General features: G+C 39.5%; 1 protein-coding gene and 1 long non-coding RNA gene across 2 annotated transcripts in view; one reads left to right on the top strand and one right to left on the bottom strand.

Moving 5' to 3' along the window:
* The window catches only part of LOC141731032 (uncharacterized), a 49,565-nt gene that overhangs the window by 19,417 nt on the left and 13,443 nt on the right, over window positions 1-16,705 (top strand). The window lies entirely within an intron of this gene.
* Window positions 929-16,705, bottom strand: part of STMN2 (stathmin 2) — a 39,740-nt gene continuing 23,963 nt past the window's right edge. Inside the window, exons 2-5 of the mRNA XM_005479393.4 lie at window positions 15,382-15,477; window positions 14,576-14,748; window positions 4,637-4,828; window positions 929-2,286 (exon numbers count right to left, since the gene is read on the bottom strand). Of these exons, the coding sequence (XP_005479450.1) occupies window positions 2,227-2,286; window positions 4,637-4,828; window positions 14,576-14,748; window positions 15,382-15,477 (521 nt within the window). The 3' untranslated portion in view covers window positions 929-2,226. The remainder of the gene's footprint in view (window positions 2,287-4,636; window positions 4,829-14,575; window positions 14,749-15,381; window positions 15,478-16,705) is intronic.

Genomic DNA, 16,705 nt, shown 5'->3' with positions numbered 1-16,705 from the left:
GGGGCTTAAAGCAATATACAAACTTTATAGGCTTGGCAACACTGAAGTTCATGTCTTCCAGACTCAACGTCTGCTATCTGGCTCCCATGCCAGGTTTACTTCTGGTAATTTCATGAGAAAGATGAGTAATTTAGCTGCTGTAAGAAGCTGGAGTACTCATTTCATTCTGTGGTTCTGAGTTCACTGCACACAGAGTTGAGCTCACAGCCTTTCTCCACATTCAACTTATGCTGCTTTTTTACTGCAGGCCATCTCTTTGCCCCGAAACATAATAGTCTGCTAAAATAAAAAACTGAATGTTGCAGACCTGGAGCACATAGTCCACCCCTCTGAAAGAGCAAGTAAATGATGCAACTTTGATGACTTCAAATAATTAGTTTAGTTTTCTACTAATCCTAGAGATAATTCTTTATCACTTGTCCAATTCAAAATGGGGTCTGATTTGATTTTACATTTCAGCTCTGTAGCTCAGCAGAAGCCCAAGTGATTTTGTTCTTCAATAAATCCTATAAATTAATGCTTTCTACCCTGAAAACCAGTGTGTTAACACCCAGAATCTTGTTGTAGCTATTGATGTTCATACCCAGAGATAGATTCTTTACTTTTCTTTCCCCAAATTCCATTTTCCCCCCAGTGTTGAGTCAGGATTAAAGATTGCATGTCCATGTGTATATAGCTAGTTCTTTTTAAATAAACTCAGTGCTAGAGGTCACATTTATAGGCTCAGTTTATATGGAAATCTTTAAAAACAGCCAGCCTAAGCACTGGAAAATGCATAGCAGGGATTAGTCCCATATTAGCAGAGAAATAGGCTTGGTCTGTTAATAATTGTTTAAGTCTCATTTCCATGCTTTTATGACCACACTAGGTTTTCCCCTTAGATGGGCACATGCCAGAGAGGTAATGGAGCGAGAGAAGAAACAAGCCCTTTTTCAGTTCACAGAACCCCAATTCTTTATTAATCACAGCTTGCTCACAATGACATACAGGAAAATAGCACTAATGAAGAGTAGAATATGCAGGCAGCAACCTCCAGGGGGGGTAGGGACAACTTCAAAACTGCAGCTATTTTGGGGATGATGTGTTGGGTTTGGTGATATTGTACTTGGCACAAGCACCCTGTCTAGTCATTCCTCCTGCTTCAGCCCTCTTAGTCCTAGATGTCTGTCCCTAGGTAGGATTGGCTAACACTGAAGAGTAAAGGTCATGATGAATGGAAGTCAGCAGTGTCATAAAAAAACAGTAACGACTGGCTCATGGTTCCAGGTGAAATACTCTGTAGCCTCTTGTACTATTACACATGTAATGTGGTAGCATCAGATAAGTATCATAGATCATGGCACCTACAGATAAAGCCACTTGATGCTATCTATTAGTTGCTCCATCAATAAATTTTCAAGTGGTGAATTAAGCTCACTTTACAATTAGCATTTTTATGGCTGTTTGGATAACCCAAAACTTGTCATAGCTTGATGGTTACAACGTGCCTCTTTTAAATTTGTCTCAAACTGATTTTGCTTCATTTCATTCTGTTGCACAGATGTTTTTGTTGCCTCTCACCTCAAAAAGCAGAGGCAACAAAAATGCTACGTGGCAATTCAGCCTCAATTGTACAGCACAGTACAGAGCCCTGCAGCATAAGTTGCATTTGAAAAACCATTTTAAGAGCCTTTTGTCTTTGACAGCTGAATGTGAAGTCATAATACTTGTGATCTAGTCACTGTTTCAAGAAAGCTTATAGATGGCAAAGCAGTCTAGGTTATTAGGCAATGATTGGCCTCTAGCACCATAGAACTACTACTGACCTCATGGTGGGTTGGAATGAGAAGTCGCAGGGAATGGAATTAGACACGAGGTGCTTCAAATGAACAGACCCAGCAAATTCAACCAAGTGGAAATAGACAACATCAGAAGCCTGTTACAGGACATGTAAGATTATGAAATAACTTGCATAATGCAATAATTGTATTTTTTAACAAAAATGTAAGTATTTACAAAATAAGATCCAAGTTTTTTAAACATCAAGCAAATCATTCTGCAAAGAGACCGCATTGATTTTGTTTTTATTTTTTTGTTTCTTTTTAAAGTTTTTTATTGAGTTCTTGTTTTTACCTTTTTTTTAAACCACGTCATACATTTCCCATACTTATATCGCATGATCCATAATAATATAGGCAGGGGGAGTTTACTAATGGTGGGGATGGGTCACATCCACCATTGCTGTTTTCAGCCAGACAGTTCCACCTGGAGCTCCTTGTTTCTACGGACCTCTGCAGCATGCCTCTCCTGGAAAACATCAAGAAAAGAAAAATCAAATCTTTTTCTCATTCCCCCTGCCCAGGGAGGTTCAAGCTGGCAACCTCTCTAGGTCATGCATTTGATGCTTGTGCAAAACTTGTTTCACAGCACAACCATCTTTAAAAGAAGCAACACAGGAGAGGTGCCATCCACCAGACCAGCCTGAGGCACATTTTGTGTTTACTTTCTACTCCTGCTCTGGAGCTCAGTCTTTTATCTGATATGGTCTTATAATCCTCAGTGCCTCAGAGAGTCTCATTTAAAAGGGCCACATAGAGAGGTGCTGCTTGCAGCATAAAATGTGCCACATGCTCACATTTGTCCTTTGAATTCCTGGATATTAAACTAAATATAGGGAAGGATGAGTGAGGAATTAATTGCCTGCACATTGTATGTTAGTTACTCTGTTATTTGTAGCATTTAGGAACTGTAATAAAGATGCAAGAACTTAGTTTCAATGAGATAAATCAATATGAACATCTCAATAATTTCCTTAGTCTGAACACTGAAGCTACGTGTCCTCTTAAGTCTTTCTCTAGCTATGACAAAGAGTATCATCTATTGCACTAACTTAACCTGTAAATCAGTCCTTGAAATATCTGTAATACTGAATGCTAGATTTTATAATTTGTTGCTTGGTGTTCCTATTAACTGCATCATACAGAAGTTATTTCTGCAGTAGGTTCTAGACACCAATACCTTGGGGAACCCACATCTCGGTGTAACTTTAGAAGACTTGGAACAGATATCTCACTTCTTTTTCTGTATATTAAGAATTCACTTTTGATGTTGGCAAATTATGTCTGTTTTTTGTGTTTTAGTGTTGGCAAAATTGTATTTTAAATTACTGGTCAGTGCAAATGTTTCCAAGTAAGTTACTGTCATCTTTCCTCAGAAGTCTTTCTTGGGTTTCATGCATAAATGCTATCACATTGAGGGTTTAACAGTCTGTTAACATTAACCTAGGACAGAGACATGCATCAGCTGTCCTTCCCACTTCCTTTTGGACTTTGAGAATAACTAATTTGCTTTTCCTTTTTTTTTTCATAAGGTCTTCGGATGTGTCTGCAAATGAAGCTAATGCAAAAATGTCAAGCAATCTGGGTATAGCTCTTAAGCTCAAGAATCATCCTGTTTGTGTAGTTACTTGTAAAATCATCCCTTGGATTCTGTTGTTTCTTTCCTACTCTCAAAGACTTTTGTCTCCATCACAGATGTAGAGGTGCTTATGAAGATCGCCTTGAAAACCTGAGAGCTATTTTCTTTAGCCAAATTACTATTGAAATAGTGTATCAGAATATATTAGAAAGTTCATTATTGAGAGAAACAAATGATCATTCATGCAGAACTAATTAATTTTTTCTTAAGACTTCTAAATCTTTATTTGCATGTTTCTCTCCCTTGTGTGGTAGGTTTTTTTTTGGAGAAGGGCATATTCATCTTGCATCTAGGGTTTGTGTTTCCTCTGGATGTACCAAAGATCTCCACAGGAAAATTTACTCTCTTCCTTGCAACACTTGTGGAAAGACAGACCTCTTTTGCTGTATATGAAAGATTTTTTCCCCATAATTTTTCATCTTTCTCCTCTGAGAAACCAAGAATTACAGACATAGGGCAGTTGTTTGATTTGATCTGTGACTTTTCTTAGAAGCTAAAATCTAAACACAAGTGACCTTTCATTTGTTCACAGAACTTCTTAAAATCTAGAAAACCAACCTTTCTCTAGAGGCAGTCCAGCAAAGGGCCATGAGGCTTAAGGAGCATCTCTCAGTCTCTGCTATGAGGAAAGGCTGAGAGAGCTGGATTGTTCAGTTCGGAGACATCTCAGGGGGATCTTACAAATATCTATAAATACCTGAATGAAGGGAACACAGAGCCAGGATCTTTCCAGTGGTGCCCAGTGACATGATCGGGGCAATGGGCAAAAACTAAAACCTATAAGGCTTCCTCTGAACATCAGGGAAAACTTTGTCATTGTGAGGTGACTGAGCAGTGGCACAGGTTGCCCAGAGTGGAATTGGAATCTTCATTCTTGGAGATATTAAAAAGCCACCTGGACGTGGCCCTGGGCAACTGGTTCTACGTGGCCCCCCTTGAGCCTGGGGTTGGACCAGAGGATCTCCAGAGGGCCCTTACAACCTCAACCACCCTGTGATTGTGTGACTGTAGCACTTCAGTCCTTTTCCAGAGTGAGTGGGGGTTTAGACAGGCATCAGTAGCTCTGACTTAAAAATAGCTCAAGTGTAGCAGCTGAGATATGGACTATGCACAACATCTTTGCAAAATATTGATTAGGTTTTCCTCTCTAGTCTAAAGTGAGGAGTAATGGTGTGGTTACCTTCTCTTGGAGGCGTTCAATAAGAGCAGCTATATTAGCTTCACGGTTTTCTTTGATCTGTTCCATTTTCAGTATCAGCTTTTCCTCTGCCATTTTGCTGAAGTTATTGTTCTCCTCCAAAGCTTTTTGAAGCACTTCTCGCTCATGTTCTCTCTTCTCTGCCAGATGTTTCAGCACCTGGGCCTCCTGGGACTGGAAACAGAGACACAGATTGAGAAGAAATACTCATGTGGAGCAAAGCATGTTGCCAAGGAACACAGTTCCTTGCCATAGGGCAACAATTCCCTGAGTGTGGAAACTGTGTAAAGCTTGCTGCCTTTTTTTAGGAGGTTACTTTGTGACTGAACTAGGTTAGCTTTAGGTTTAGAAGCACAGGCAGAATGTGGGGTACACGCCTGAGGGAGCAGCAGCAGAGAAATGTCTGAAGCACTTCTGTTAACAAAAATGCTGCGGTGCTGCTGCCTTGGCTCGTCTGCATCGCTGCAGTGGTTGCTCAACCTCTGACAGCTGCAGTCTCTTAGCTACAGACATTTTATCTTTAGGATAGGCACCTGAGGTTGAAGAAATGTAGAGTCATTTCTGTGGAGATTACTGATGCAGGACAGGTGCAATTTTCACCCAGGCTGGACTCTTCTATAATGTGCTTGAATAGTTAATAACAGGCTTGGAAGTTTATTGACATGAAAGACAGGCAGCATCAACTCAGACAATGTTTCTTCCCATTACACTTATATTCAGATTAATCTCATTGATTAGGAAGAGAAAATAAGTGTTTTATTGCATAGAAAATACAAAAAATTTTTAGTTAAAAGCTTTTATTTTTCAAGGAAGATGAAAACTGTGAGTAGGAATTAAACACATGCAGTCCATGCTTAATATTGTGTTCTTCCTTCTCTCACTTCTCAGAAGCATAAGCTTTGTTATGTGTACTCAACGAAATTTCTAACAGGAAACCACTAATCCTAGGAAAGAAGCCAAAAACTTGCAGCATTAGGCCCATTCTCCAGGCAAGTCTAGTTGAAAAGACAGTTATTTGGAAAAGATGAGCAACATCATGTGCTTTTGGATAAAATAAATGAGAGGCAGCATGGGAAAAAATAGAAAAACAGAGAATGAAATAGGGCACTGGGAGGCTAATTGTGTATTTCAGTGCTGATCCCAAGGCACTGGTGCCATTGTGATCCATAAAAATGAGTTAGTTTATGGCCTAAATTAAGGGTTTTAACCATTAATTACAATTAGTGGTAATGAAACATTCAAAATTCTATCCTGTGGCTTTAAATGGACTGAAAAAGGCTGCAACTCTTCTATATGAGCAAGACTCGAGTAGGAGAAAACAAATATTTTAATGAAAGTAAGATATGCATAAAACCAAATGCACTGACAGGGCAAATAAAGGAGATTCTAGAAAAGGCTGCAAAGGCAAGGCAGAACATCTTGCAGCAAGATATTGGGGTAAAATACATCTGGCTTTGAAAGGCTGTAATGGCATGCTTGAGGTCATAGGAGAGAGCCACTTCCCTCCATCCGTATCACTTAATGGGTTTCACCTCTGGCCTGGCTACAGGCTCATTTCTCCATTTCCCAAAATGATCCCTGGAGCACCTGCTGGCAGGAATGGTCTCCTGGAAGGGCTGGGACCTCCCTGAGACTCTTCCTGGCTCCTCTCTCCCTTACAGCATATGCTGAACAGAGTAATAGAGCAAGCACTTTTCATGTCTCTGCCTCTGTTGTGCCAGATGAAAGATGTTGCAAATGGGAACAAAGCTCCTCAGATAGATGAAGCCAAAAGCAGAGGGAATTTCACTGATGGAATATAGAAGAAGGATGAGCCAAAGTCAAATAGAGCTAGGACAAGAAGGAATTTTGTAGAGCAATAAAAAATCATAAAAGCCCCATAAGTTTAATAAAAATATCAAAATTTTAAATAATAATATAGTAAAAGTAGTGTATTTTGAAACAAAATATTTGATTTCAGATACTTAGCATTAAACAGTTCTTAACCATAGGTTAATTTACTAAGTAAAAAAGTTATTTTAAGAGATCTGATGCAATGTAAACCTGAAATAATTAAATATTTTCATCTCTCTTTCCCACTTGTGGGCAAACCTGAGTGGCCCAGTTTGACTAGTTATTCTAAAGTTGTTCTGCACTTTTTGTTTAATTTACTACTCAACAGCAATCTCTCAAAAGTCTACTTTTGGAAGAGTTATGATCATTAAATTTTGTCTGCTGATATGAATTTTGTGAACCCTTTGCTTAAATGATCTAAAAGTAATGGATAATCTGGGAATCCATTTCTCTTCCTGTTGGGAGTCTGAATAGAAAAGACACCATTAGACTAATTTAATGTAATGTCCTTTCCCATGAAACATTTCAGAAGTGATTTGTAAATTTGAAAGGCTAACATTTCATGGTGTTTAAATATGCATATATAATGAGTTATAAAATCAGACCTTCTCAGATTTGGAAAACAATTTTCAAGGACACTGCCACGCGCTAATAAAAAGTAAGATTTGGACCATGCAGATAAGAAACATTTTTTAAAAGAGCATTTGCTTTCAATGGAGGTAGCAAAATGCCTTTGAGATTTTGAGGCATTTCCCCATTTTTCAAGATTTGTTTTCTTCATTCAAACCTTTTGCCTTCTGGAAAGACTTTTTATCATAAATCCTGGAGAACAGTGAAAAATTAGAGCCTCATATCAAAGTACACGCATTTCTGGATGCTGTGCTGGCAGACAGTACATTCAAAAGTAATTTGTCCTATAATTCATGATAATGAAGAAAATCCTTATCCTCTAATTCGGTATTTACTGGATGCAAATTGGGTTGGCACCAGAAAGAGACTGCTTGAAAGCTGAACCAGGCCTCAGGAAGTGACTGCAAACCCCTAATGTGATTTTCCTGTACAATATGTCTTTAAGGGCACATTGTGATGAATTTTGAGACAGGAAAATCACTGGCACTGGTTCAAAATAAAGGAACCCCCCTCCCTGCCATGAAACATCCACAGGGTAGAATGTCATTCAGACTGATGTCCCTTCTCTAATGGCCTTGTACCCCAGCTGTCAGTCTGCTGTTTCCCTGGTGCTCAGATCATTCTGAAATCCCCTTATGACAATTCTGGAAGGAGCCTGCTATGTGTTTGTACTGGATTGTCAAATTATCTTCTGTTTCCAGCCCATTTGGCAAAAGAACTTGGCCACCCTGTCTGTTCAAAGTCTACTACACATCCAGAAATGGGTAAATGAATGACCATGGATACCCAGGGGAGCTGGGATTAATAGACTCCCTTTGTTGTTTGTCTTGGCTTTTAAATGGCTGTGTTTGGACTCACACAGCTCCACAGTGATGCAGGATTCCAACATACATAGGAGGTTTTCATTTCAAGTTTATTTTTGACACTGTTTGAAGCGCTAGAAGGGATATTTTCAAATTTTTGATAGTTCTAACACAGCTGTATATTGCTTATGGTGCTTCTTACACAGATGTGGTGATAAAATGAAAAAAAAGGCTGTTAGCAAGATGAAATATAAGGAAAACTAATAAGGAGAGAGAAATACGAAATGGTGGAGCAAAAAAAGCAATATTCAAGGGGGGATATTCAGAACACTTCTTAAATATAGCAAGGCATAACCAATGCAGCGCCAGCTGCAGCATCTAGTGTTACATCACAGAATCAAAGCTTCATAGAGTGTCTTGGACTGGAATGGACCTTAAAGATCAGCCAGTTCTAACCCCCTGCCATAGGCAGGCACATCTTCCTCTAGACCAGTTTGTGCAAAGCCCCATCCAGCCTCATCTGGGGCACTTTGAGGGATGGGGCACCCACAGCTTCTCTGAGCAGCCTGTGTCACTGCCTCAGCCCCCCACATTAAAGAGCTTCCTCCTACCATCTAATTTAAATCTCCCCTCTTTTAGTTTAAAACCATTCTTCCTTGTTCTATCACTATCTGTGTTTGGAAAAAACCACTTTCCCTCCATTTTACAAGCCTCCTTAAGGTACTAAATGGCCACAAAATAATGTGGAGAAACAAAAATGTTTATTTGTTAATAATTAAATATGGAGGAATAAAAATACTGGAGAGTAGTCCTGGTACAGATACCTTTGCTCCAAGAAACATACTGATGTGCTAAAAGTGCAGGCAAACTCCTCTCCTGTGATGTTCAGGTCATATTTATTTAAGTGACCATGTGCATCTTCAGTTTTCAGAGATGAGTGGTTCAAAAGGAAATCTACATCTGGTACCTAGCTGGGCCAGAGATAGATGCAGATGACTAAATACTCACTTCATGAGCAAAATTAGTCATGGAAACTGGCTTTGGAGATATATTGTTTAATTATTACTCACATGAAGAAAATTTTCCTTATCTGAGTAAGAGCTGCTTTATTTTCTCACGTCTATCTATCTATCTTTGTTTGACAGATATATCCAAATATTGAAGTAATTGATACAGAGATAAAATTAATTCTTTATTGCTCTTAAACAAGAAATGGGTTCAGACAACTGCTTTTAAGCTGGAAATTTCAGCTTGAATGTATTCAACCTCAGATACCAGTACCTTTAGTTACTAGGGCATCTGAGTGCTCCTCTTTCACAACACATTTGCTCACTGACTGTTTTTTTCTTTTTTAACAATGCAGTTGTTCAGAAGAAGCTGCAGTAATGTTGGTGTTCCTCAATACAGTGTGTATCTAAGAGTAACTATTAATGAGCAGACTGTGAAGATAGGAGGAAAGGCTCCTACTGCAATGTAAATGCCAAGGTGAAGCCTTGGTATGGTGACTTGAAGTACTGATGTTTTCAGTGGAAGGAACTGAGGCTGGGATTTTTCCATGTAAAAACATGGGAATGGTCTCAAATTAGACTTCTCTCAGAAATATCCATTTGGCAGGAGAGTCAGAGACATGTGATCTGTAACTATGGGTGAAGCTCTGCTCCTAGTGAAGCTAGATAATGAAAATTTTTCTTAAATTTAGGTGGGGATTTCTTTTTCAATTTATTTTTGTAGAGTCTGCCAAACAACCTTTGGGATGTGGAGGAAAAAGAAAAAAAGCCCTTCCATGTTGGGATTCAAGAAAACTTTCTCTTCCTCAGCTGGCACAAAATTACTGCTCTCATGGTTTGACCTGCAGGGCTGAACAAGGCATGTTGGGGGTATGCAGGAAGTACCACCTGAGCCTCTGCCCTCATGGTCTGCTGCAGTTTGAGGCCTGGCATTATAAAGTTAATGAGGATCAATGTCAAATTGTCTGATGGCTGTTCATTAGTGGCAGAGAAGCGCATGGCAGAGTGGGGCGAGAATGTTTGCCAGCATTGGGATGTATGCTCATGGCTCCATGTGCTCCGAGACAGACCCTGGTGCCTGACACCAAATCCTCTCCTTGTTGGTAGCAAACATCTTCCTACAGGTCCGTATTCTATAGGCTAACGTGTGGTTTTGGGTGAGGAACTGTGAAGTTTCTTGGAATTTTTGCTATCTTTGGTTACTTAGGAGTGAACCCCTGTGTATTCACACACTATGGCATAAATCAAAATGTGACAGAAACATCTGTTTCTGGTGCTGATTACACCTATTACTGGGACCTTTACATGGAAAAATGCTTCATGCTGTGTTACTTCTCCACAGAAGCACAGCTGAGGGCCAGCAGCAATAGAAAGGAAGATCAACAGGTGAGCAAGACAGGAGACATATGTCTTGGGCATTGCCTATCTTCATTCCCATTCTTCTCACCTTAAAATTTGGTGGGAAAGGGTAACAGAAATTAGATGGAAGAAGAAGGTTGACTTTTGACAGGGAAGGAGCATATCCCTTCTCTGCCTGTCACCTGGAGCAGCAGTTCTGTAGGTGCCATGCAATGTCCAGGGAGGAACATTTGTCCCCAGCTCTGCTGCCTTCCCTGCCTTCCCCCAGCAGCCTCCTGTACAGAACACTAAACATGGATGGAAAAGCAGAGATGAGTAAAGAGTGCCAAGAGCCCCCTCTGGGCAGGCTGCTGGCTCAAAGGGGCAGTGAGTTGGGTGCTGAAGCCCAGCACTGAGTGTGGTCCTGAAGCTGGCAGAGATGCCCCGGGCTGGCTGCAGCTGTGGGGAGCATAGTGAGCCAAGCCCAGGCTGGACAGCAGGCTTGTCTTGTGGCATTTCATTGCAACAGCATTAAAAACCCAGGAAGCTGGAAGTCTGTATACAACAGCAGGAAATTAAAAAAAAAAAAAAAAAAAAAAAAAAAGACTGTTTTCCTGCATTCTTTGTCACACTAAGCTCTAGGGATAAGCTTGATTCAGTTTCATCCCAATACAAAGCCATTAAAAGGATTTAATTACATACAATTTCTCGTCTATAATCCACAGTCTAGAAGAAATGCACATCCCTTTAGTGTTTCTTTTTTATGCTACTAAATAAATTGAACAGAGACAATAAAAACAAATAATTTGATATATGCCCCTTGAAGTCTGTATACCACTAATAATAAGAGCTGAACATTCAAGGTCAATGGGTAAAAATTGATAAATGTTAAATATCTGTAAGGAAAACTTCTGCTGCATACAATGTCACTGTGCTCTAATTTCTTAACTGAGAAGGATGAAAAGATCTGTCTGATTATCCACCAAGGTAGGAAAATATACCACATATATGCCAAAAAAAAAAGAAAAAGGATAATAATGACATGCTGTAAAGAGGATTCTATAATGGAAAGGACTAATCTTTAACTAGCCCAAATTGGCTTTGCTGTGTAATGCAAAAAATACAAAATGCCTCAGGTGAAACTCTCTGAGAGTATGAGGTCATGGCTGTCAGGTGAGGTAGAGAAAATGGGAGAAAAGGAAAGGAGCCCTGTAAAAGCTTACTAGGAAATAAACAAGAATGACAAACTGGAAAAAGCCTAAGCAGGAGACTGCTGAAGTGCATGTATTGCTCTAGATGGTCTCATGAGTTTGAACATTTATTAATGAACACTGCCTAATTAGCAGAGCAGAACCTAATTCCTAAGCAGCGTAAAATTCGTTAGCAACTCGTTTTCCAAAAAGGCAATTCTCATCCATTAGTTAAGCTTGATTTGAGATAAAATTGTGCTGGAAGGACATGCCTGACAGCTTTGTACATAGATTGAAAAATATGATAACAACAGCCATGCTGGCTTTTGGAAAAAGCCTGGTTTGTCTAGCAGCAGAAAGTGGAAGAAGATGCTGAGGGAAACTCTAGATGAATTTGGGCAAATATCTCTAGCTTTCAGCAGTCAGCAAGTTCCATATTTCCTGAGTCACAAGTTCCATTCACATAATTTCCTACAAGGTAGTGCTCTATCAATTTTGCTATTATATTTTTGAACCAAAAAACATGTTAATAACCTATAAACAGTCTGTGATAACAAATATATCTTAAATAAACAATACATGAAAACATGATTCCTTTTTGAAATATCTGTCTGATGATTTCTTTGAATGTTTTGTCCCCTTTGGATTGAGTGAAATAGAATATAATTGCTCCTATTCATCTTCTCATTACCATTCATGACTTTGTAGACTTATATTTTATCTTTCATCTATTGTCTCTTTCCAAGCTGAAAAGTGGACTGTTTAATTTATCTTCCGATGGAAGATTTTCTGTTCCTCTAATTGCTTTTTTATCCTTCTCTGCACTATGCTTTTTTGGGGCAAAAATGAAGTCAATAGTTAAGATGTGAGAACACCAGGGATTTTAACAGTGATGTAAAGAAACATTTTGTTCTGTTCTTTGTTCCTTTCCCAGCAATTTCTGCTGCAATGCTAATGTGGAGGATCTTGTCTATTAAAATAACTCAGTTATATGTTCATTCAAAATGAATACAGTATCAAGGGGAAGAAATGGCAGGTGTCTCTATTGCTATCACTGATTACCAATCTATTGCATGATGAGTTTTTCTTTAGGAGGAAATGAACAGTAATGAAATCAATGGAATGAAATCTCTGAAACATTCAATTTGTAATTTTCACCAAGTATATGCATAATATCAGGCCTTTTATTGCTGTTATTTCATTCTGTGTCTGTATCTTTACTTGAGGATTTGTACTCAGCACACAGGAACTTCACAGACTGAGTTTTTGGAGAATATCATAACTTGGATGAGTAAGAGCTCACCCCTCTCGGCAGGTGCTAGTGCAAATGGAAATTCCTTGGATATACAATCATGTCCTCTTACTGAAATGAATGCTCTGGCAGAAATATTTGTTTGAAAGAAGTGATAGTGCTAATGAGTGTGTGCTGGAACCACAGAGCCATTGTTAGCAAGCCAGCAAAAATGACAAAAATAGCAACACCGCAGTTATCATCTAGATGAATTGCTCAAATTAGTGAGGTCCACAATAGTCAGGTTTCACTTTAAATCCAAACTACGTGCCAGGTTTTAAAGCCCTGTCAGTAATCCAAATCTACTGACTTCAGCAGACACATAACAAACCACACCCCAGAGTAATCATTCCCTTGAGGTTCTTGGCAGTGACCCTGATCTTGTCTGACAGCAATGAAAGAGAATGGAATTGCTTTTTCTGGCTATCTGTGGCACAGATGCTGTACCTGAACTTCTGTATATGTTTTTGATGACATCAGGAAAAGCTGTATTAACAGCAGTTTTAGCAAGAAATTACATTGTTTAAACGAGAAATAAATGGCTTAAGAGACATATAAGCTCGTTTCATTTTCAGAAACCCTCTATGAGGGACTCCATGGGCAGGTAGAAGGGGTTTCTAATGCCTATTTAATTGTGCAAGCTGATTTGCCACAAAATAACACTGATCTCCTGGGTGAAGAAAACAGCCCAAAGATCCTAAAGCTTCTGCTTCTCTCCTTTTGTTTATCAGCACAAAGAAACATGAATTGACCAGGACAATATATTACCAATTTTAATTTTTCTGTGGTCATTGCAGCCAGTCATGACTTTTCTGAAATGGTGCAGCACACCACAAATGCTGTGTGTATATAGAACACTGATAATTTCCAGCCTGGCAATTCAGGCTGGTTGTGGTAAGTGTCTCATTGTCATCTTCTGTTTTATCTAATCTGGAGTTTGTCTTTTTCTCTTTGTAAAAAGTAAAAAGAAAAAGCAGCCTGATTTAGCTCTAACTTAGAGAAAAGGAAGACCTCTTCAACACATCAGTCACGCTGAAAGGCAAATAAGCCGTTAATGGGTATTTCCAGCTGCCTTTGTGCCAACTTTTGTGAGAAAGGTGTAACAACTCTTCCAAATGCCATGTGACAAACTTAGTGATTATGAAACAGAGTTTTACCATTGTGGGTAGGATCATAAAGAGGGGAAGATGTAGTCTGTGCAAAACCCTAGAAAGCCAATTTCCATCACTACTGAAACTGCTAGAAATGTCTCTTAGCATCTGTGCCATGCTAGTGTCTTCATTCAAGTGTGTGGGAATGATCCCAAACTCATTCTACTCAGGGTGTTCCTCTATATTGCATAAATAAGACATTTTAGAGGCCTTATGCAGACCCTGTAAATAATTTCCATGGATGCTACGAGGAGTCAAGATCTGGTAGCACCAAGAGCATCTGCTTGAATTGCAGATCTGCCTCTTAAACTCAGACAAAATACTTGCACTGGCTTTGATACCAGTGCAATTGATGCAGGGCTTTAATGCCCTGAATGAAGCATTAGGTATGCTCACATTGTAAGCAAGTGCATATGAGCCCACTTGGCCCCTGTCTGAAGCTAGGTCTATTTGGTGATGCATGCTTCCCCAGCTCTGAGACCAGTGAGGCTTGCTTGAAAGCTGCTGAAGGACAATGAACTAATTCATTTCTATAAACATATTGATGATTTTTGTCCATGCAGGCTACCATGACTCAGTGATCGCAATGGAAAACACACAAAGAGACAGGAAACTCAACTGCTATTCTGTACACTAAATCATGTCTAATTACTAGCATAATTTTGTAGGGAAAGGTACCTTTCTCCTCTCCTCTGCAGCCTCCAGCTTTTTCTGGATCTCCTCAAGAGAGAGTTCTTTCTTCTTTGGAGAAGCTAAAGTTCGTGGTGCTTCTGAGACTGGAGAAGGCGGCTTTAGGATCAGTTCAAAGGCCTGGCCTGAGGCACGTTTGTTGATTTGTTTCACTTCCATGTCTGCACAATAAGGTAGGAAATTGTAAGTCCTTAATACACCAGCAGTATTCAGGAGAGAAACAGCACTGATATCAGAGCAGGATCAGAAGCACAGACAAATGATTTAGCATCTTTGCCTTGGGCATTTTAAATGCAATGGCAGATTATGGGCTGAAAACTATTCTCGGGAGTACATTCCATTTTATTTGTAATTGCTTAATTATACCTTAATCTCATAAAGATAAAAAATTTACAGCAATTTTGGATGCATATTAAGGTTCTGTGCCATTTCACACCCCCTGCAAGCAATGCCCAAGCTGGTTAATTTTTTAGGCATCCTTTCATTTTTTCTTCATTTTCTTGGGAATTATGCCACCTATGAAGAGCTGTAATTCTCAAATGGGGAGTAGGGAAAGAACAGCTCAGTATGAGAGGGTTATTGTTAAAAGTTTAGTTAGCTCCTATTAGGAACAATATCCACCATTGTGGCTACTGCACACTGCACAGAAATTAATTGCCCAAACCAGCAATTAAATTATCAAATCAGAAAAATATTCACCAACTAATACTATGGACTAGGAGGACAACTGAGTCATTTCCCAGCACTAGCACATTTTCTGACCTGCAGGATGACTTCCAGTAAACATCACTCACCATCATATTTGTAGATGTTCATGTTGCGAGGTTCCGGGTAAAAACAGGAGCAGATCAGCGAGAGCATGGACAGCTCCTTCATCTTTTCCTTGTAAGCTGAAAGGAGAGATCTGATTAGCATGCTTCACTTCCCCAGCTCCTCCTCTGAGAATCTTGAGCTGAGGTGAGTGGCTGGAGACCAGAAAGCCTACTCCATCACCCACCTGGCAGATTCCTCTAGAATATTTACTTTCAACTATTTCTTCTCAACATTGCACCTTTATCAAATCACAAGTGAGATGCTCAGAACTGGCTTCTGGTCCCCTACATGACCTCAGCCTTGGGCATAATGCAGGCAGTCCTCTCTGATTTATGGAAAGTGATTTTGGCTACCAGGAAATGCATTTAGCATTGGAAGAGTGCTATGACTCCACTCTCCCCTGGCAGGTGGAGAGACATGAAGCTCTTACAGTTCCTTTGACGTATCCAAATGCAATTGAGAACAGCCATGAAAAGCTGGCCGTAGGCTAAGGACATTATTTCAAAAATTAAAATATCATCCAGAAACTTAAAAATAAAAGCAGAAATGAGGATACATTTATCAAATCATTTGCATAATGTCCTTAATATGCTTAATACCTGAAACAAAGCTTTTCATTCTCCACTTACTGGCCAAAATATGTGGCTTTCATACTCAGGTCTAGTCTATATTAGCTGATGCCATTAATACCTTTGTAATTTACCTTTATGGTGCTATCTTTGCTGACTTTATAATGCCTGTAGGCCCCAGTCATGAACTGAGGAGGCACTGGTGTAAAAATGGTCATACAAATATATAATCATTATGCAGTGAGCACTGTGCTCACCCTGCCTAATTGCCTGTAAGTAAGAAAACAGTCTCATACTTTGTCGCTTGGCAAGCCAATGGCAGAGCCCAGATTGGAGCTGGCTCTTCTGGGTTCTGGGGCAGCACCCTGCCCACTGCCCACACTCCATAACACATGGATGTTAAGGCAGGGTGCTTCAAAATTCATCTTTTGATGATGAATCACACAAACCCCTGCTATAATCAAAATCACATCTACAGAGGCAGACACTCATTTGCTGCCAGCATGTGAAAATGTGGCTTAAAATACATGTGGCTCAAAGTATTGTATTTAACAGTTTAGACCAAATTATCCTTTGTTGTTGCTAAAGGAAAATCTGATGGTCCTTGGATCTTCAAATTGTGGATACAAATGAAATTCTCAATCAGCCTTTCTCGTGGATGCTCTTGTGGTTTTTGATTTTGCTTTTCCTACTCAGAAAGAAACCTGAGATTGATGATGAGGGTTTGAGAGCCTTT

The sequence above is a fragment of the Zonotrichia albicollis genome, chromosome 1 (genome assembly GCF_047830755.1).
Source record: "Zonotrichia albicollis isolate bZonAlb1 chromosome 1, bZonAlb1.hap1, whole genome shotgun sequence".
Classification (NCBI taxonomy): domain Eukaryota; kingdom Metazoa; phylum Chordata; class Aves; order Passeriformes; family Passerellidae; genus Zonotrichia; species Zonotrichia albicollis.
Note: the sequence above shows the minus strand (reverse complement) of the source record. Positions and strands in the feature narration are given on the sequence as shown.